This window comes from Ostrinia nubilalis, chromosome 16 (genome assembly GCF_963855985.1).
Source record: "Ostrinia nubilalis chromosome 16, ilOstNubi1.1, whole genome shotgun sequence".
Classification (NCBI taxonomy): domain Eukaryota; kingdom Metazoa; phylum Arthropoda; class Insecta; order Lepidoptera; family Crambidae; genus Ostrinia; species Ostrinia nubilalis.
The window spans coordinates 6,400,421-6,420,695 of record NC_087103.1 but is presented as its reverse complement, the minus strand read 5'-3'; the positions used below and the strand labels follow the sequence as shown (position 1 = coordinate 6,420,695).

Here is a 20,275-nt window from a genome sequence, read left to right as displayed (position 1 = left end):
GGTGATAATGGATTGCCAGATCTTAAAAACACCCACGAAGTTTGTCTAACCTTCCGCCAAACAACCTGTATACTCATTTTAGAGGGGACTGTTATCACACAGATCAAGAAGCTAGTGCGGGAAACTATCATAGCTATAGTCATAAATGTTTATTGAATCATGTTGGTAGCGGCCAGCGGACATGAGGGCGTCGGTCCACATTAGGTGGACGGGACGTTGCACGGTGCGTTTCCCGAAACTACCTATAGGTATATAAAATACTTGTGTTTGTGTTGTTTGGCTACTAGGTTTCACATTATTACGTTATGGCTACTTGCAAAAATAAAATGAGTTTTATAGTGTAAAGTTAGTATCATGTGTTGTTGTTACCTACCTACACCTAAGTTAATAATAGAAATAAAAGATTTATTCAGAGAATCAAAGCTGTTTTATTTGCCCTTTATTTATTACACAGGGATGAGAAAAAGGCTTACAGAATATACATTTTAAATCCCTCCCCGAAGTCTGAGTACAAGATGAAGTGTAGACTCCTTCTGAATATTGTAGTCTGAGAGTGTGCGTCCATCTTCCAGTTGTTTGCCGGCGAAGATCAATCGCTGCTGGTCTGGGGGAATGCCTTCTTTGTCCTGGATTTTAGCCTTAACATTCTCAATTGTGTCAGAAGGCTCAACTTCTAATGTGATGGTTTTGCCAGTCAGGGTCTTTACGAAAATCTGCATGCCACCACGAAGACGCAATACCAAGTGAAGAGTGGATTCCTTTTGGATGTTATAGTCAGAGAGTGTGCGACCATCCTCTAGTTGTTTGCCGGCGAAGATCAATCGCTGCTGGTCTGGGGGGATACCCTCTTTGTCCTGGATTTTCGCCTTAACATTCTCAATTGTGTCGGAAGGCTCAACTTCTAATGTGATGGTTTTGCCAGTCAGGGTTTTTACGAAAATCTGCATACCACCACGCAGACGCAATACCAAGTGAAGAGTCGATTCCTTCTGAATATTGTAATCCGAGAGTGTACGGCCATCTTCCAGCTGTTTGCCGGCGAAGATCAATCGCTGCTGATCGGGCGGGATACCTTCTTTGTCCTGGATTTTCGCCTTAACATTCTCAATTGTGTCGGAAGGCTCAACTTCTAATGTGATGGTTTTGCCAGTCAGGGTTTTTACGAAAATCTGCATACCACCACGCAGACGCAATACCAAGTGCAGAGTGGATTCCTTTTGGATATTGTAGTCTGAGAGAGTGCGTCCATCTTCCAGCTGTTTGCCTGCGAAGATCAATCGCTGCTGATCGGGCGGGATACCCTCTTTGTCCTGGATTTTAGCCTTAACATTCTCGATTGTGTCAGAAGGCTCAACCTCAAGAGTGATAGTCTTGCCAGTCAGGGTCTTCACGAAAATCTGCATACCACCACGCAGACGCAATACCAAATGAAGAGTGGATTCCTTTTGGATGTTGTAGTCTGAGAGAGTGCGTCCATCTTCCAGTTGTTTTCCGGCGAAGATCAATCGCTGCTGGTCTGGGGGGATACCCTCTTTGTCCTGGATCTTGGCTTTAACATTTTCGATTGTATCAGAGGGCTCAACCTCTAGTGTGATGGTCTTGCCAGTCAAGGTCTTCACGAAAATCTGCATGCCACCACGCAGACGCAATACCAAGTGAAGAGTGGATTCCTTTTGGATATTGTAGTCTGAGAGAGTGCGTCCATCTTCCAGCTGTTTGCCGGCGAAGATCAATCGCTGCTGGTCTGGGGGGATACCCTCTTTGTCCTGGATTTTCGCCTTAACATTCTCAATTGTGTCGGAAGGCTCAACTTCTAATGTGATGGTTTTGCCAGTCAGGGTTTTTACGAAAATCTGCATACCACCACGCAGACGCAATACCAAGTGAAGAGTCGATTCCTTCTGAATATTGTAATCCGAGAGTGTACGGCCATCTTCCAGCTGTTTGCCGGCGAAGATCAATCGCTGCTGATCGGGCGGGATACCTTCTTTGTCCTGGATTTTCGCCTTAACATTCTCAATTGTGTCGGAAGGCTCAACTTCTAATGTGATGGTTTTGCCAGTCAGGGTTTTTACGAAAATCTGCATACCACCACGCAGACGCAATACCAAGTGCAGAGTGGATTCCTTTTGGATATTGTAGTCTGAGAGAGTGCGTCCATCTTCCAGCTGTTTGCCGGCGAAAATCAATCGCTGCTGGTCTGGGGGGATACCCTCTTTGTCCTGGATTTTCGCCTTAACATTCTCAATTGTGTCGGAAGCCTCAACTTCTAATGTGATGGTTTTGCCAGTCAGGGTTTTTACGAAAATCTGCATACCACCACGCAGACGCAATACCAAGTGAAGAGTTGATTCCTTTTGGATGTTGTAGTCTGAGAGTGTGCGTCCATCTTCCAGCTGTTTGCCGGCAAAGATCAATCGCTGCTGGTCTGGGGGAATGCCTTCTTTGTCCTGGATCTTGGCTTTAACATTTTCGATTGTGTCTGAAGGCTCAACCTCCAGAGTAATAGTCTTGCCAGTCAGGGTCTTCACGAAGATTTGCATACCACCACGCAGACGCAATACCAAATGAAGAGTGGATTCCTTTTGGATATTGTAGTCTGAGAGAGTGCGTCCATCTTCCAGCTGTTTGCCGGCGAAGATCAATCGCTGCTGGTCTGGGGGGATACCCTCTTTGTCCTGGATTTTCGCCTTAACATTCTCAATTGTGTCGGAAGCCTCAACTTCTAATGTGATGGTTTTGCCAGTCAGGGTTTTTACGAAAATCTGCATACCACCACGCAGACGCAATACCAAGTGAAGAGTTGATTCCTTTTGGATGTTGTAGTCTGAGAGTGTGCGTCCATCTTCCAGCTGTTTGCCGGCAAAGATCAATCGCTGCTGGTCTGGGGGAATGCCTTCTTTGTCCTGGATCTTGGCTTTAACATTTTCGATTGTGTCTGAAGGCTCAACCTCCAGAGTAATAGTCTTGCCAGTCAGGGTCTTCACGAAAATCTGCATGCCACCACGCAGACGCAATACCAAGTGAAGAGTCGATTCCTTCTGAATATTGTAATCCGAGAGTGTACGGCCATCTTCCAGCTGTTTGCCGGCGAAGATCAATCGCTGCTGGTCTGGGGGAATGCCTTCTTTATCCTGGATCTTGGCTTTAACATTCTCGATTGTGTCAGAGGGCTCAACTTCCAATGTGATTGTCTTTCCAGTCAGAGTCTTCACGAAGATTTGCATACCACCACGCAGACGCAATACCAAATGAAGAGTGGATTCCTTCTGGATGTTGTAGTCTGAGAGAGTGCGTCCATCTTCCAGCTGTTTGCCGGCGAAAATCAATCGCTGCTGATCGGGCGGTATACCCTCTTTGTCCTGGATTTTGGCCTTAACATTCTCGATTGTGTCAGAAGGCTCAACCTCAAGAGTGATAGTCTTGCCAGTCAGGGTCTTCACGAAAATCTGCATGCCACCACGCAGACGCAATACCAAGTGAAGAGTTGATTCCTTTTGGATATTGTAGTCTGAGAGAGTGCGTCCATCTTCCAGCTGTTTGCCGGCGAAGATCAATCGCTGCTGGTCTGGGGGAATGCCTTCTTTGTCCTGGATCTTGGCTTTAACATTTTCGATTGTGTCCGAGGGTTCAACTTCCAATGTGATTGTCTTTCCAGTCAAAGTCTTCACAAAGATTTGCATACCCCCTCTGAGACGAAGTACTAAATGAAGAGTTGATTCTTTTTGAATATTATAGTCGGAGAGCGTGCGTCCATCTTCCAATTGTTTGCCAGCAAAAATGAGTCGTTGCTGATCTGGAGGGATGCCTTCCTTGTCCTGGATCTTTGCCTTTACATTTTCAATTGTATCAGAAGGCTCAACCTCCAGTGTGATCGTTTTACCAGTAAGTGTTTTAACAAATATCTGCATACCACCTCGGAGCCTCAGCACAAGATGGAGTGTGGATTCCTTTTGGATGTTGTAATCAGAAAGAGTACGACCATCTTCAAGTTGCTTACCAGCAAAAATCAGTCGCTGCTGGTCTGGGGGAATGCCTTCCTTGTCCTGGATCTTAGCCTTGACATTCTCGATGGTGTCGGACGGCTCGACCTCCAGTGTGATAGTTTTGCCAGTCAAAGTCTTTACAAAGATCTGCATACCTCCGCGCAGGCGCAGTACGAGGTGGAGGGTGGATTCCTTCTGGATGTTGTAGTCGGACAGCGTGCGGCCGTCCTCCAGCTGCTTCCCCGCGAAGATCAGGCGCTGCTGGTCTGGAGGGATGCCTTCCTTATCTTGAATCTTAGCTTTGACATTCTCAATAGTATCCGATGGCTCAACTTCCAAGGTGATAGTTTTTCCCGTTAGAGTTTTCACAAAGATCTGCATCTTGACCTAGAAACAAAGAGAAATTAAGGTTAATCACCTTTATTTGCACACAAAAGTAGTCTGGCTTCACGCCAACAGGGAACAAGGAAGTAACGACCTTTTAAAATATGATTTCCTTACGATTTCACAATAAATTAACGTGCGAATCAGGCTGACGCAATTGAAATCGTTTCTACAGAAGGGCAACTCATCGTAATTTTCCAATTACTGTATTAATCATTTACCAGTAAGTACCATCGAAATAATGAATGTACATAAAAATAAAAGGTAGGTAGGTACCAGTATAGTTAAAAAGAGGAACAATTTTACCAAACACTACAAAATGGCGTTCTCATCTCAATGCAATCAATAACGCATAATGCGCAGTTGCCATGAGCGCAAACAAAATTGTATTCTACAATGATGAAAATGTATAAAAAGCACTTACCGATTACTCACTAAAATTTTGTCTTAATTTAATTGCACAATTATTACTCAAAATTATTTAAATCCAACAAACAACTCTGAAAAGTCACACGATGTGTCACGATTTCGTTCTCTTTTCAATATCTCGCTTTGAAATGATTCGGCCAATGGCGTGGAATTCTGTATTTATAGTCGGAAAAATATGGTGTTACCAGACTAAAATTGTAATTTCCCTAAAAGGAAAAATACGTAGAAATACATCGCACTTTAACCACCAACAAATAAAACTCTATAATTTTTTAAACGGCCTAAATGCCGAAAAATCTTTGAAACACAATATTGATAAACATGTTCCCACTTAAACTTTGTTAATAAAACTAGTACCTACCTGATGGTTTTAGGGACAACGTGTAATAATAATTATAACTTTGGTTTAGTTCAAAGTAAGATGATGTAGGTAGGGTAAATCCGCGAAACAGTAAAAAACTTATGTTCCGATCGATAAAAAAAAAACTGTTGTAGTTCTGGTAAATTAAACTTCTGAATAACGATTCATACAAGTTTCCACATAAGGCGCCATGATCCATATTGATTAAATACTTCAAGTTATTTCGATAATCAAGAAAACACGCACTAAACGTCATTACCATCACAGTAAAAGTACTGACCTTTGCCGTTGTCTTTTAATTTTTTTTACTTTACCTATACACAGACAGACCAGATTTTGATTATAAATTTAAAATGTACATATTTACCGTGACAAAATAACAAAATTATATTGAAATCGTATTAGCCAATAAAATGGAATCATGAATTGAAATATTGTCACGAGAAATCTGTTGTTGTTCTTTAATGCGGCTGCGACGCGACTTATCCCCGCTTGTGTCCGCGCGTCCCACTCTTCAATTCGTTGCTCGTAACAGAACAGAATGCACGTAAAATTTACGCAGCTCCGAGACTTTTTAAACTCCGAAAACGAGAGACACTCGCAGTTTGTCATCGGCTCGCGTCATTCCCATTTTGTGCGATTTAGTAAGTTTAATATATCGATATTTTTCTAATAATTAGCACTTTGTAGCATGTGATTACAATAAAAAAATGGCGATATTGAGGTGTCCCAATAGTGGTGACAATTATTTTTATATAATTTTAAAATCGTTTTCGTCATTACCATTAACATCATTACCATATCATTTAGGCTTATGGTGATGACACTTTGTATATGGTAATGATGACTATGAATGGTTTCCTAAAAGAACAATGTAACAAAACGTCCCCAGAACTGAATCACTTTAATACCTACCTTATAATACTATAATTTTATTATATGACAGCTCAAGTGTGACATGCGTGTCTCAGAAAAAAGTTATATCTAAAATAAAAATCCATAAGCAACCCTGAAAAAATACATACAAAATTACTTTTGACCAACTTCAATGGGTATCACGACAGCTTAACCCCGGGACAATTCGACTCCTGTGACAACTCGACCCCTGCGACAACTCAAACCCTGCGACAACTTGATTTTTTTCAACACTCAACACTTTTGACATACTTCAAATGGTTTCACGACTGCTGGACAGTGGCGGCGTAGCATGGGTTGGCACCCGGGGCATAGCACAGCACAGCGCCCCCCGTCATAAGTCCTTAATGTAAGTAAGTTGGGTATACATATAGCGGGGAGGTAAGACACCCCAAAATGGTCCTCCCTTACGCCGCTGGTGGCTGGACCCTACGACTGCTTAACCCTACGACCACTCGAACCCTCCGACAACTTATACTTGTGACCCTGTGACAAGTCGAACACTGCGACACGTCAACCCCTGCGACTACTCTGAGCATTTATTGTAGATTCTGTTCAGGCATTGATTGATGGAGCTAAATGGTTTACAATAAGTATCATAGTTGTCATCGGGGTCAACTGGACCTCTGTGACAACTCGACCCCTGTGATAACTCGATTAAATTAATTTTAACCTACTTTAAATGAAGGTCGACCCTACAAAAACTTGACCCGGACAACTCGACCCCTACGACAAGTCCAAAATATTCAACTATGATACTTATTGTAAACCATTTAGCTCCATCAATCAATGCCTGAACTGTATCTACAATAAATGCTCAGAGTAGTCGCAGGGGTTGACGTGTCGCAGTGTTCGACTTGTCACAGGGTCACAAGTGTAAGTTGTCGGAGGGTTCGAGTGGTCGTAGGGTTAAGCAGTCGTAGGGTCCAGCCACCAGCGGCGTAAGGGAGGACCATTTTGGGGTGTCTTACCTCCCCGCTATATGTATACCCAACTTACTTACATTAAGGACTTATGACGGGGGGTGCTGTGCTGTGCTATGCCCCGGGTGCCAACCCATGCTACGCCGCCACTGTCCAGCAGTCGTGAAACCATTTGAAGTAAGTTAAAAGTGTTGAGTTTTGAAAAAAATCAAGTTGTCGCAGGGTTTGAGTTGTAGCAGGGGTCGAATTGTCCCTGGGTCAAGCTGTCGTGCCCTTTGAAGTTGGTCAAAAGTGATTTTGTATGTATTTTTTCAGGGTTGCTTATGAATTTTTATTTTTGATATAACTTTTCTGAGACATGTCACACTTGAGCTGTCATAATTATAATAAAATTATAGTATTCCATTCAATTTATTCATTTAAAGATAACAATGATCCACATAGTTAGTAAATGGGTGCCTTATACAACTATGTTAGTAATTTACTTATTATAACATACCACTAATTATCCAACCCGTTCGGTAAGAAGTAGCCGAAAGAAATGTCGGATAATAGGAGAGTCGTACCTCTCCGCCACGGTCTTCAGGATACTGTTGGGGCTCGCCCGTATCCTACTGAGCAACGAGGCAGTCTTCTTGCATAGGACAGCAAAGAAGCCGTCAGTGTGCGACTGAGCAAACATTTGAAGCGAGGCAAGCCCAACAGCATCCTAAAACCGTTGTTATATTGGACCCGAAGGACGCTAAGCGATTTCTGCGAGTACGTGGTCCACAGGTTTCCCGTGTATAGACTCTGACAGTATGCTTTAAACAGAGTGATCTTGACATGGTCATTACATCGGGCAAACCTGCGAGCCAACATTTATTACACCTTACTGCCAGCGCCCTTCGTTCCCTCTCGATATCAACATGATCTTTAAGGTCATCAGTAACGTAGTGTCCGAGATATTTAAATTTAGTGGCTCTGTTTAACTTTACCCCATTAAGCAAGAGGTCGGGTACCACGTTTGGACATTTACTGGCGGCCTTAAATACCATGTATTCGCTCTTCTTCACAATATACAATAAGCCATGGCATTTAGCATACACTTCACACACACCCACCATCTTTCTGAGAGCCCCCATTGTTGGCGCCAGCAGTACCATATCATCAGCGTAGCTTATGTTGTTGATACAAACACCATCTACCCAGCATCCGATACGCATACTGCTAAGGGCAACAATGAGGTCATTTACGTATAGGTTGAAAAGCCTGGGAGACGTCAGCCCACCCTGTCTCACCCCGCACTGCAACCCATACTCCTCAGAAAAAACGTTAGCCCATCTTACGCTGTTAATCTGGTTAGCATACCAATAATGGAATATTTGTGATACTTCTGACGGGATGCCCTGCCTCCTCATCTTATCCCAAAGGATGTCATAAGACACAAGATCGAACGCCTTGGAGAGGTCGAGGAAGCATGCGTAAATGAGAGTCCCCTGATCCGTGTAGTACCTGACAGTGTGCTTAAGACTAAGGATGGCGCTCTCGGTCGACAGTCCAGGCTTAAACCCGAATTGAGCATCATGTGATTTTAAATATTTATCTAGTAGAGAGTCAAGCACACTGTCAAGGACCTTTGCCGTGATTGTAGCTAGAGAGATCGGTCGGGTATTAGCATGGTCTATCATAATTATAAGGTAGGTATTAAAGTGCTACAGTTCTGGGGACGTTTTGTCCCATTGTTCTTTAAGCTTTGTTTTAAATGAGAAGGTTTTTTATTAGTTTACGAAAAGACGTTTTTTTTATTCATTTCTTGTATGTTGACTATTGTGTAAGTCTAAGTAAGAGTAGCTTGGCATATTTTTCAATCAAAATCCTCATTGGTGTAAATATATATTTTTTCTGATTCTGAATAATATTAGGAACGTAAAAAAATTTTAACTAATGTCCGTATTGTTCCAAATTCAATAAATTCATTAAATTATTGAATACATTTACTTTTATTTCCAACCCATTCTTTAATAGGTACGTGCTTAGCTAGGAAAATAACATAGATAAAATTGGTGTTTAGATGAACAATTATATCTAAATTTTAGTTTTCAAGTTATTTTAATTTAATGTATTACTATAAAATTATATTTCGTCATCACCATTAACATAAGATCATTACCATTTTAATAAAATCATTACCATTGGGAAAACGTCATTACCATTTTGTGAAAAAATATTTGGACGCTTGTTACTTCTAAAATAACGATTGAATCTAAGGGCCTCACACTGATCTAAAAAGCTCATTGCTTAACCTTTCAGTTTAAGCTAGTTTGCACGCATTCCTGTAAAGTTTTTCAAAAAACGTAAAATAAATCTCGCGGAATCAAATCGGCGGATCCACCCGGTAACAAAAATTTAATTCGCACGACCACAGACAAAATTGCTTACATTCACAATTTTCCACTTATTTGGGGAAAATTACCGCACTTGCAAGTATTAAAAGGTGTATTGATCGTGCTCGCTCGTGTCCTTTGTGTCGGGAAAAGTCGAGAAAAGCCGATTCACCCCGACTGGTATTGATCCCCTTTAGAAACGACACCCAAACAAAACAAAAGAATACTAATCGCGTTGTCTGGCGAGGAATTATACAGGCTTCTAGAAAACAGGGAATGCGTCATCTTTAATATTGTTTAAATTTTGTTATGATCTCATTATTTTAGTTTTACGTAAATGTTGTACCTATCGTGATAGACCACCTACTTAAGTGGGACCTAGGTATCTACAAACCCTTTTAGAACGAACAAACATTTGTGAGATCCTAATAATTCATGAAAAGACTGATAGAAAATGTAGAATATAGTTAATTTGCCACATGACATGGCTAAGTCCACCATAAGTTTTCCAATTTCCACCCTTAGTTTCCACCTAAATAATTACATAATGTAAGATGAATAGACATTACACGTCATCGACATAGTAATTATTTTATAAGTGACGAAATACGAATACAAATGATGAAATCTGTTTGTTGTAAGTAGGTATGCGGAGAGAGAACATTCAGAATATTATTCTAGACGGGTACAGTTTTAACTTAGGTCCTACTAATTAGCATGGATGATCGTGCATCCGTCTGTAAACATTACAACTATTTTCTAGTCCTAACAATTATTTCCCTGAATGTCTTAAACTTATTCTGTGGTATAGGTAATAGCCTTAAACCTACACGCATAACACGTCTTATTGTCCAATGGTGCCTAATTAAATTACGTTATGTAAGTAACTAAATTAAATTAGTAGCTACTCGTATTATAGGTAGGTAAACAAGACGTACCTACTTACCCTTAGGATATACCTACTACTTACTTACCGACCGTAGATAAGTACATAGTACCCTACCTTACCAACAAGTTGAAACCTTTTAAGGTAGTAAAAGTAAGTAATGTTATAAATTATTTTCCCAATCAATCACCTAACTTGGATTTATTAAAATGTAGTCATTAGGATAGGTCAGTAGTTAGTAGTTAGCCTGTCAATCTGTGGCCTACGCGTAGTAGGTACCTCCTACCTACCCCCCGAAATGTTATCCAACTTTCACTAAAATAGGGTGTAAAAATGTCGTCTGAAAAACGATATAATATTTTTTTACAAATGAGCTCATCCCTTCCTTCCCGAATAGTCCAACTAACTTATAGGTAGTTACATCGTAATTTTCGGTTTATCTTATCACGAGTAAATAGGTTGTACATAATAGGTACCTAACTGTAACTGCGCTAATCATAATAATAAAGCTGTGTGGCTGTGAGCAGTGAGCCACATGCTTGGTTCATCAACCTATTGTATAAGTAGGATATTATCTTTCTTTTAAAGGTAGGACAAAGGATTCTAATTTGCGTACCTAACTACGTAGGTAACGGTTCCACGAACACTGATTTTCGTACGAAAAGGCGTGAATGAACTATATCTGGCACTCACCCAGAAACCACCAGACATAAAACAAACTGATAACGTTTTGTTGAGACTTAAGACGTAGTACAGCGTTTATTTAGACTATTGCGTAGGTACCTACTTATTTACGTAGAAAGTTTAAAACGTTAACTTTATTAATCTAAGGTTGTTAATCAGTAATATGCGCGTCTTCAGTTACAATTTTTATACACTCTCAGGAAGTTTTGTTAACATGTCCCAACTGGGAGGGAACTACCTACTTAAACTTGGAAAACTTTATTCAATAATAAGCTTTCTAAAGAATTCATTGTAGATAATTATGTTAACTTGCTGGTTTTTTTATTCGGTGATAAGATATTATAATCAATCGACACAGTTACGCCACAGTAGAGTTACGCTTTTGAGTCGTGGTCACGAGTGTGAATTAGCGGTATAAAAACATGCGACGTGTCGTCTAACGTGTCTATACCGAAATAACACAATGATGACGAGCTTATTTGCAACAATTTCCCGGGAGTTAGATGCGATTCACATGTTTTTATGAAGATTTAACAGCTGATATTAAAATTACATCCTAAAAAAATCATACCTTCCTTTCTTAGTAATTTATATTACAGTTACTTTTTTGTTGAATAAATAGCTACCATAACCACAGCTTAAACCATGATGATGAATAAGAAAACTGAAATTATTAATTTTTAAAACTTTTAATAAATTTTTTTAACAATAATTGCTATATCACTAAACTACTCCTGTACAAAATACAATTTTATGTACCTACTTACAGGAACATTGACTTTTTGGAGCCATGAAAAGGAATTGAATTGTAGACTTCTACATAAAGATAACAACCAAGACAACGGAAAGTAGTGCCAAATATTAAAATATTAGGTTTGGTTGGATTTTTATAGTTGATTTTATTTACATGAAATTCAACATTATTATTTGGCTGGACTGCTTCATTTTTTATTTGTTTGTTGATTATCCTCCCATGGTCTAGGGCCTCGTTTATTTTCCCAGTTGTCAATATCTAGTTTTTGAATATCCTCATAAACATTTTCTATAGTTACATCGCGTGCTTTGTGTAGGCCCATTTTTTCTGCTTCTTCTCTACTAACACCTTTAACTTGTGAAAACTGGTATCTGGAAAATAAATTGTCAGCTATGTCTCAGGTGCTCTTGAACATAACCTATCAGATCAGAACCTGAACATTTAGTAGGTACATAAAATGAACAAGAAGTTGCATGGGAAATAATTACATGATTTAATCATTTGGCCGACAATTTAACCATTTTTTTCCAATTATCCTTGCGAACCTCGAATAAGTTTATGTAACTAAAAATGTAACATAAGCTTCAATACAATACGTTTCAAACCTTATTTGAGTCCATTCTCTAAGACCAAAAGACCCTCCTACGATAAATAACAAGAAAGGAAGCCCATATTTTAGGGATTTTCTTTTTCCGAGGGCGATAAAACTGTTTCGGAGATAATTCAGTCGATTATGAAATTTACTTTCTTCGGTAGTCATTCTGCTAACATCAGACTTCAATTATTTTTGTTGTAATGTGTTAATTATTAATTCTTTCATGTATTTGTTTTACTCCATCTAAAATATTTCAGGAAGAAAAACCTGAAAAAAATATCTATTCCTGCAAGAACCACCAGACAGAAAATAAATTTTAAATTTCAATGTGACAGTGACATTGACATTGACGTTTTTTCTTTTCGCATTAATGCAATAGAAAAAAATAACAGCTTGTGTTCATTAGTCGCAGATATAGCCGTAGCATTATATTACTATGGCAAGTCTACATTTGTTTCTGTGCCACAAATTGTCAATCCCACCCCTAAAAAAAAGGTGAAAATTATAAAATGGCGGACTTTATTGAGTGACGTATGTGTTGTGTGTTTATGAATTTATTATTTTTACATAATTACTGTGATTTGATAATGAAGTGAAGACTTTCTGAAAGAACTAATATCTTATCTTGTGCTTATCGTGTTTGGTGAGTTTACTTTACTACGATTATTTTTAGTTTGAGAACAGATTTGTCACGGTGAATATTCTCTCCAAGAAGCTGGGACTTGTAGGTGGGATGAAACGGCCTCGTTTGAAGTCGTATTTCGATGATTGAAACTATTTGTTAGCCTTAATTTCATAAGATGTAACTATATACTATTTAGAATTTATTATTAACCTGACTAATCTTCAGGAACAAGATCAAGTTCCAAATCGTAAGTCCTAATAATACGAAAGGTTAACCAAAAATAATTTAGTAGGTAGGTACTTACGTTTATTTAATGTTATTTTATTTACTATTGAAATGAAATAAATTTAAAAGGTGGCATAAAACTATAATAATCATATCTATTTTATCACATAAATGCAAGACTCCATAATTTGGCTCCTCTGTTACATAGCATAGCTTTGTCAAATCTTATTACATAGCATAGCTTAATTAAATCATAATAATAATAATTACACCCCAGCCAACGGAAAAAAAGAATGACTAATATCGGATTTTGTATAATTACCTATGTCCTATTTTAAGTGCCAACAAACATGTTTAGCTTTGGTTTTTTTGTTACCTTTAAAAAACAATTTTATAGTAGTATGAAATCTACCACCATCTGAATTGAACTATTTCCATTGATTTCATGTTTATCTGTTATGGTTTTAACTAACAGGGAGACAAAATATTGACAAACGAGATGTAGATGTACATATTTTGAAGGTATTTAGTCTATTTCTGCTATTTTTGTAAATACATACATAGATGCTGCTACCTGTCCTGTGAGCATTGTTTTCTAACTCATGGAAACCTAAGTGGTTGCATGAGAATGCGATAACAATTGATTGATTTTTATTGTTTCATGATTGCTGGTACTTGAAGGGCTACATTGACTTTGAATTGAAAAGAAAAACCAAAAGTTTGTGAGTAATACAAAATCATTAGTAGGTAACTTAGACAACTGTATGTTCAACATAATAATAATATTATACTTTCAATAGAATAAAAACTTAGAGCAAAACAGCTATTTTGTTCTTGTTGTTGATTTATCACACATCAATAATGTGTAATGTAATACCTATGTAGGTATTTTAATGCTCATTTGTTTCAAATTCAAAATAATACATGAGTATTTCTCAAAAAAAGTGTACGTAACGAAACGGTAGTAACGAAATAGTAAGGCCATAAGGCTTGTTATACATTGGCGAAATATTGTGAATGCTCTTTATTTATTCAATTCGAAATATTTGTAAGTATGCACCCAAATACGGGGTAATATTAAGGGGTTAGAAATAAAATAAGGGAGTAATCATTCATACCATTTTAATAAAATTATTTTTGTTCCATCATGTTTATCCATTTTGAGTCGTTCTCTGTAAGCTTTTTGCCTTTCGGCATTGGTTTTTGGCGGCATTCCTAAAAAAACAAAAGAAGTAATCACATAAAAACGTAATCTAAATGATTTGATAATTTTTTGCTGGTGGCACTTCTGTAAAGCAGATAGTATCCAATCCTTTTGTTATTAACGCTCTATATTTTTTAAAATTAATTAAGTAGTAAATATTACTATGCTTAGTCAGGTAATAACAGTATACACTCAGCATTATGTTGTACTTTTTCGTAACGTAACGAAATTCGCAAAAAACGTAACGAAATATTAGACAAAATGAGATCAGAAACAAGTATTTTTTTGATAAAATTTGTTACAGCAAATATAAAAGCTTACTAAATGTTCGTACCACACGTATTACAAAAAATGGTTAAATGAAGACTTACCGTTCTATATAAAATCGCTGATTTTACTGCCTGTTACGAAAAAGTAATCCCACAAAACACACACGTTTTCACTAATTTTCGCGATAGATATTATGGCGGAGACGTCAGGCCAACAGCCATTCAGAGTGCAGCTATTGTTGTCCGTGTAAAATAAATACGGAATTGTTCAGAAACCACGGGAAAGTAGAAATAAATCGTAACTAAAGAGTAAATAACGAAATAGTAAATAAGAGCGACTCATTTTGTTTTTTTTCTTTAAATTGCCAATTCATTATGACACCCCATAGAAAATAAATTTGATACAGAAACTGCGATTACTGTAGAACGATAATACAAAGAAATTTACAATAATTTAGTTACGTATCGCATTTTATGAAACAAAAATACATGAAAAAGCTAGGGTGGCAAACAGGTTTTTGTATGAAAGGTAAAAAAGGACTATTTTTAAAATATCTAAATATTTGGTAATAAGTAGGATTATAGCTATAATTCTTCGTTATCTTAAAGATTAATATTCATCCTTCAAAATTGTGTGTGTGTTTTTTTTGTGTGATGATTTATAAATATAAAACTTTTGAACTGTTTCAAAGCACACTTTTTTTTTTCAAAATGTACATTTTTTTTGAGAAATACTTACATAACTTAATTAAACACAAATGTGTGTTCAAGTCTAATTTTAGGTGTAGACACATCAGCACAGATGTTGCTCTGACTCATCCTTACTCGTTGATCATACATGGGCATAAAGTACATTTAAAGGCAAGAAAACTCATGTTAGATTTGTTATGTATGCCATAAAAGTCATAGTAGTTTTCTTTTCTTTGAGTATTATGAATTAAAGATTTATAAATATTTCCTGAGAGCAAATCCTTTAAAACAGTGTGGGACCTAATAGGAACCATCTTGAAAATAATACCATTTAACATAAATTAAAAATACCTTTTTAGTGGTTTATTATTTTTTAATTAGAATAGAATAGAAAAGGTTTATTGACACAGTAAAAAAAACACAATACAAAAAAAAAAATAGTTAATTGAAGTTGATTTATTAAATCATTACAAATGTCCAGTTAGGTTCAGTACTTTTTTTAGGTAGACTAGTTGCAATTACTAATAATTTTAACCAAACTCAACTGGAAGTAGTTACAAAATTTGTCATGCTTAGTCAATATTATATTTGATTGCTACTATTAGCAATCAAATATAATAGTACCTATGTACTGATTATCCAGTACATGAAAAATACTTAAATAGGCATTAATAGGAATTATTTTAAATGATAAAACAAGAACAACCTTTTAAGACCAATTTACATTTATTACTAAAAAATCTTTCTAATATAAATGCAAAATTAACAACATCTTTCGATTATCCCTTTTCAAACATAACCCAGGGAGATTGGGCCTTGCTTGAAGAAGGAAATAGACATTTCTTGTAAAAGAAAAATTGAAGAGATGAAATGTGTACTACAAACTATGCTGTTTCATATAAGATTTCAAGAAGTATGTAAGTGATAGATCGCCCAGGGTTTCATTAGTAAACAGTAGTCTTATGTCTAATCAAGTTGGCCACCCCTGACCTAGACTGTCTTATCTGAGGCTGAACGAAATCAAAGTAGACAAAGCCGCGTGCAGTAGCTATTAGATAAATAAATAAAGCAAGGAAATTGCGCCCATTTTTGTGCTTGACAAATAAAATGTTCTGCCTAACGAAATCAAATTAAACTTGGCTATTTGCCGCTTGATTATTGTTATTGCAGAAAACACGTAAACACTGTACAATTAACTTTAAAGTTGCCTAATAGACTAATTTACTGATTTGTAATTTTTTCTGATCCTTTGTAGAACAGCGATTAATTTATTATATTATTTTAATGACAACTAACTCGCTTTCCGTTTCTTGTGTAACAGATTAACAACTTTGTGTAAAAAAAAAACTTAATCTTTTTGCACAAAGTTCTTGATGTGTTATAAAAAGGTAGGTATTAAGCAGTTGCGGATTATCTTCGTGGCAAGGAAGTAGGGTCGATGTCATTTTGAGACAATGGTTGTTTTTGTGACTCATCATCGTTAAGGACGTCCTCGCGCGCGATTCTCGTACGTACAAGGATCGGCAACCTCACTAAAATCTCGAGTCGTAATAAATTTAATTGAGTAAAGCGTGTGTATCAGGTATGAATAATCCAGTAGGTAAACACCGCAGAAAATACGCCCAATTTTATATGCAATCATTTATGCAATGAAGAAATCAAAATATCGGGCGTTTGACTGGAAATTTATTCCATGCCAACAAACTTTGAGCTGGCTATACAGAAATACATCACAATAATACGATTCGCTCGGTCTAATTTCCTGAATGGAGGGCAAACCGATGACAACTACGTACCAACACTCGGTCACGGGGCATTGCGGTACGAACTGCGAACACTACTGTACGCCGGATTCCTCTCACGCTCCAGTTGCCACGAATAGGTACTTCGAATTGTGTTGCAGTTTGCCACAGATAGCAGAAGTTTCTGCTTTAAAAAACGTATCCATTCCACCGATTGACTTTTGAAAAAGATAAAGATTTTGCGCGAGAATCAGCTTATGCTGGAAAAAGTGCTAAGCATTCGTTGTTGGCCAATGCGGCAAGTCGTCTCATTCAACTGGTTAGGGTTTAAGTGGCGGTCAAGCTGTAGATACTGCTAAACAGAAGTTGCAGAAGTTGCATTGCTGGGTACGAGAGGTTGGAACAGTCCCATAGTCTCATTCAATCATATTCTGCTAGTCTGCTCGTACACACATATACGACTTGTCAGAGCTATAGAAGTTTCAAAATCACTTTTTTCAGTTTCGTTTGGCAGGCATCTCTTTCAGTCTTCAGATCATCAAAATCCAGAGTGACATAGGGAACCAATTCGGCTGAGTTTAACACGCATTTCTTTATGACTGTCAGTTCTTCTTTAAGCTTCTTTAAACAAAGAAAGATCTATGATGCATACTTGCTTTGCTGATAAATGCTTATTGCAATCACTCATTAATCAGATATCTGTCTAGTTTAACGTAACTAGAAGGTTCTGTATGTGATTATTGAATCATAGCAGTCAGTCGTCAGAGCTGAATGAACACGTGGAGCAAGTGTAATCGTCTCGGTTACACAGGGTATCAACTCCTCGGCCGTTTCCTGTGCGCAGATCGTCGAAGAATCGCGTTACTGTAACCTGAGAATTGGAGCGATCGCACCAGGAAATCTTAAATAAGCTTTGTTTTCAGTAAACCTACACGTTGCAACAATTTAAATACAGTTCTTTGTTCTCTCAGTACACCTATCCTAGCTAGTAAGTGCTATTTGTAATTTATAAAAATATCTTCAATTACATTTTCTATTTTTTGTCATCCTAAACCACAGCGTTATAAATCTAAAATTGATGTCATCAAATGCCATGTCTTCAAGTGTCATCACATCGTTCAACATCATTATTAGTTTCTTACGATTCTGTTTGCAAATCTTCACGGTCGCAGGTTTCGATTACGCAGTTAACACAAATGACATGTATGTCGACGGTCGTTTGTGTAATGCCTTTACTAATAGGGAAATTTGTTCGCCGGTGGGCAGATCGCAAGCCCGCCGCATAGCATGACAGTGTGCGTTCAGTGAGCGCCTTGTCCGCACGCGGTTTGTTGTGGTGGTTAACATACCTACATAATTAGTGCACTTAATCCGCCAACATTTTGTTTTCGACACGCGACAGACGTAAACAAAGAAACCTTTGCACATTTTGAGTCACGATCACGATTCAACATCGTCAAGTGGGTGAAAGACATTGCTGTGTTGTGTTATTTGCGCCATTCTTGCCATCTGGATTGACGATGTTTCTACAGTGCTGATGGATGCTATCATATCTTCATATTGTATACCAGTATTTACTTCTACTGAACTGTACAGTAATGTTCTTATGTATATCCTCATCAAAAATATTTCTTTAAGTCCACTAAACCGATGTCTGCCCTTTGTATCTTGGCATTGAAGGAAAATCTAATGAGGAAATCTGCGATTTCTACTTAGCTTTGCGTGCAACTAAAGTGGGTAATGTAATTTTATTGAAAGAGATACATTGATTATTCAATGAGCATGTTCGACGATTCACTTATCTTGTCATACCTAGAAAACCGCGGAAACCGCCAACGGTCCCAAACAACTGATCTCAAATGTGTGAACATGACTATCATAATTTTTATGTTATTAAGAGTTAAGTTTTGTGCTCATTTCCACAATTCTATAAAATTAGTGATTATCTGACTATGGCTTCATTCATACTACATTGACACAAGGTCGCTACACGTCTGCCTTGATTTGGCCAATGTAGGTGGTACTGGTACCATTATGTACAGGTTTCGACTTTTGCTTAATACATAGTAGGATGCATCTTATTAAGAATCATCTAATTCCATTCAGTTAACATGGTTTTGAGAGTTATTTTAAAAAGTCCGATTACATGACAATAAACAATATTTTATTTACAGCAGCAAGCAATAATGATCTTTATATTAATAACATTTCCTGTTTCAAGTAACGTAAATTAATATTACAGTCTAACAATTTGGTATGTATTCTGCTTGTTTCAAAACTCATCCTCTATCTTGTAATATCATTCTTTGCATTCCGAAACGACCTTCTTTGCTTGGAAGGAAGCAATTTTTAAGAATTAGCATTAAGGACGTTTAAAGTGTTTTCTCCAACATTGGTTTCAGTAATATTCAATATTTTCATTGTTGTGTTTCTTCAAGCATTTGTGCAGCATACATATCATGCATATTTTTAACTATGCTAATTAACTGTTCCATTATTTTAATTTGTTCAGTCTGCATTGCCACCTAGCCTGTGGGAGTGTTGGTAGAGTTTTTTATTCCGTGAGAACTGAAATGCTACCCATGATTAATTCACCTCTGATGCATGAAGTTTCCTTTTTTATCACGACTGATATAAAATTAAACGTAAACACACCAGTGTTAACATAAACAGTGTTAAACTTGGACATGTCTGTAGACGGTATACTGTGTACTGTGTATCACTTCCTACATTTATTTAAAGGCCACAAGTCAACGACCATCGCACGTTTGCTTTATCCTTCTGTCCTTTAATCTTTACAAAATTCTGGGCACAGCAACAAAGTCATGAAATTAATGTGTTCATCAACTTCATTAGGGTGCTAATTATTAAAAAAAACTAATGGATCGTAACTGCAAATGGCATGATTGTTGTGTCATCTGACAGTGTACGCAGCGGGACCGGTTTTACAAGAGTAGAGCATCCACTACGCTCGTGCGGTTAGTTACGGAATCACTACATATAGTAAAGCTTTGAATCAATGAAGATTATAGCGAAAGTGACCAAACATTTGACGCTTACGTAACTAGCTGCTTACTGACAAAATTTAGTCTACATGTTACGAATACGATTCATGATACAGCTCTCTTTTATGAAATGATTAATCATCTAGTAGTCAAATAACCCTCCTTCTGGCGCAGTCGGCTAAAAAAGGCTACTAATGAAAGCATGCCATTACTATTCTAAAATTCTGAATTG

At 37.5% G+C, this 20,275-nt stretch overlaps 3 protein-coding genes across 3 annotated transcripts in view; 1 reads left to right on the top strand and 2 right to left on the bottom strand.

Moving 5' to 3' along the window:
- Positions 1-404: 404 nt before the first annotated feature.
- LOC135079306 (polyubiquitin-C-like) lies at positions 405-4,938 on the bottom strand. Its single transcript, XM_063973933.1, has 2 exons — positions 4,795-4,938; positions 405-4,373 (listed from the first exon to the last, which is right to left on the bottom strand). Exon 2 carries the CDS (start codon positions 4,365-4,367, stop codon positions 486-488), a length of 3,882 nt encoding a protein of 1,293 aa, XP_063830003.1. The 5' UTR covers positions 4,368-4,373; positions 4,795-4,938; the 3' UTR covers positions 405-485.
- Positions 4,939-11,604: 6,666 nt separating this feature from the next.
- On the bottom strand, positions 11,605-12,603 carry LOC135079118 (cytochrome c oxidase assembly protein COX16 homolog, mitochondrial). The gene is made up of 2 exons (XM_063973715.1): positions 12,294-12,603; positions 11,605-12,059 (listed from the first exon to the last, which is right to left on the bottom strand). Exons 1-2 carry the CDS (start codon positions 12,446-12,448, stop codon positions 11,876-11,878), a joined length of 339 nt encoding a protein of 112 aa, XP_063829785.1. The 5' UTR covers positions 12,449-12,603; the 3' UTR covers positions 11,605-11,875.
- Positions 12,604-18,305: 5,702 nt separating this feature from the next.
- The window catches only part of LOC135079305 (tyrosine-protein kinase CSK-like), a 41,901-nt gene continuing 39,931 nt past the window's right edge, over positions 18,306-20,275 (top strand). The window contains exon 1 of the mRNA XM_063973932.1: positions 18,306-18,633. Coding sequence (XP_063830002.1) covers positions 18,576-18,633 — 58 coding nt within the window. The 5' untranslated portion in view covers positions 18,306-18,575. The remainder of the gene's footprint in view (positions 18,634-20,275) is intronic.

Excerpts from the sequence above, each read along its gene's own strand:
- LOC135079306 (XM_063973933.1), bottom strand. The coding sequence starts at position 4,367 with ATGCAGATCTTTGTGAAAACTCTAACGGGAAAAACTATCACCTTGGAA.
- LOC135079118 (XM_063973715.1), bottom strand. The coding sequence starts at position 12,448 with ATGACTACCGAAGAAAGTAAATTTCATAATCGACTGAATTATCTCCGA. Across the intron at positions 12,060-12,293 it reads AGAGAATGGACTCAAATAAG|ATACCAGTTTTCACAAGTTA; the intron begins GTTTGAAACGTA and ends TTTATTTTCCAG.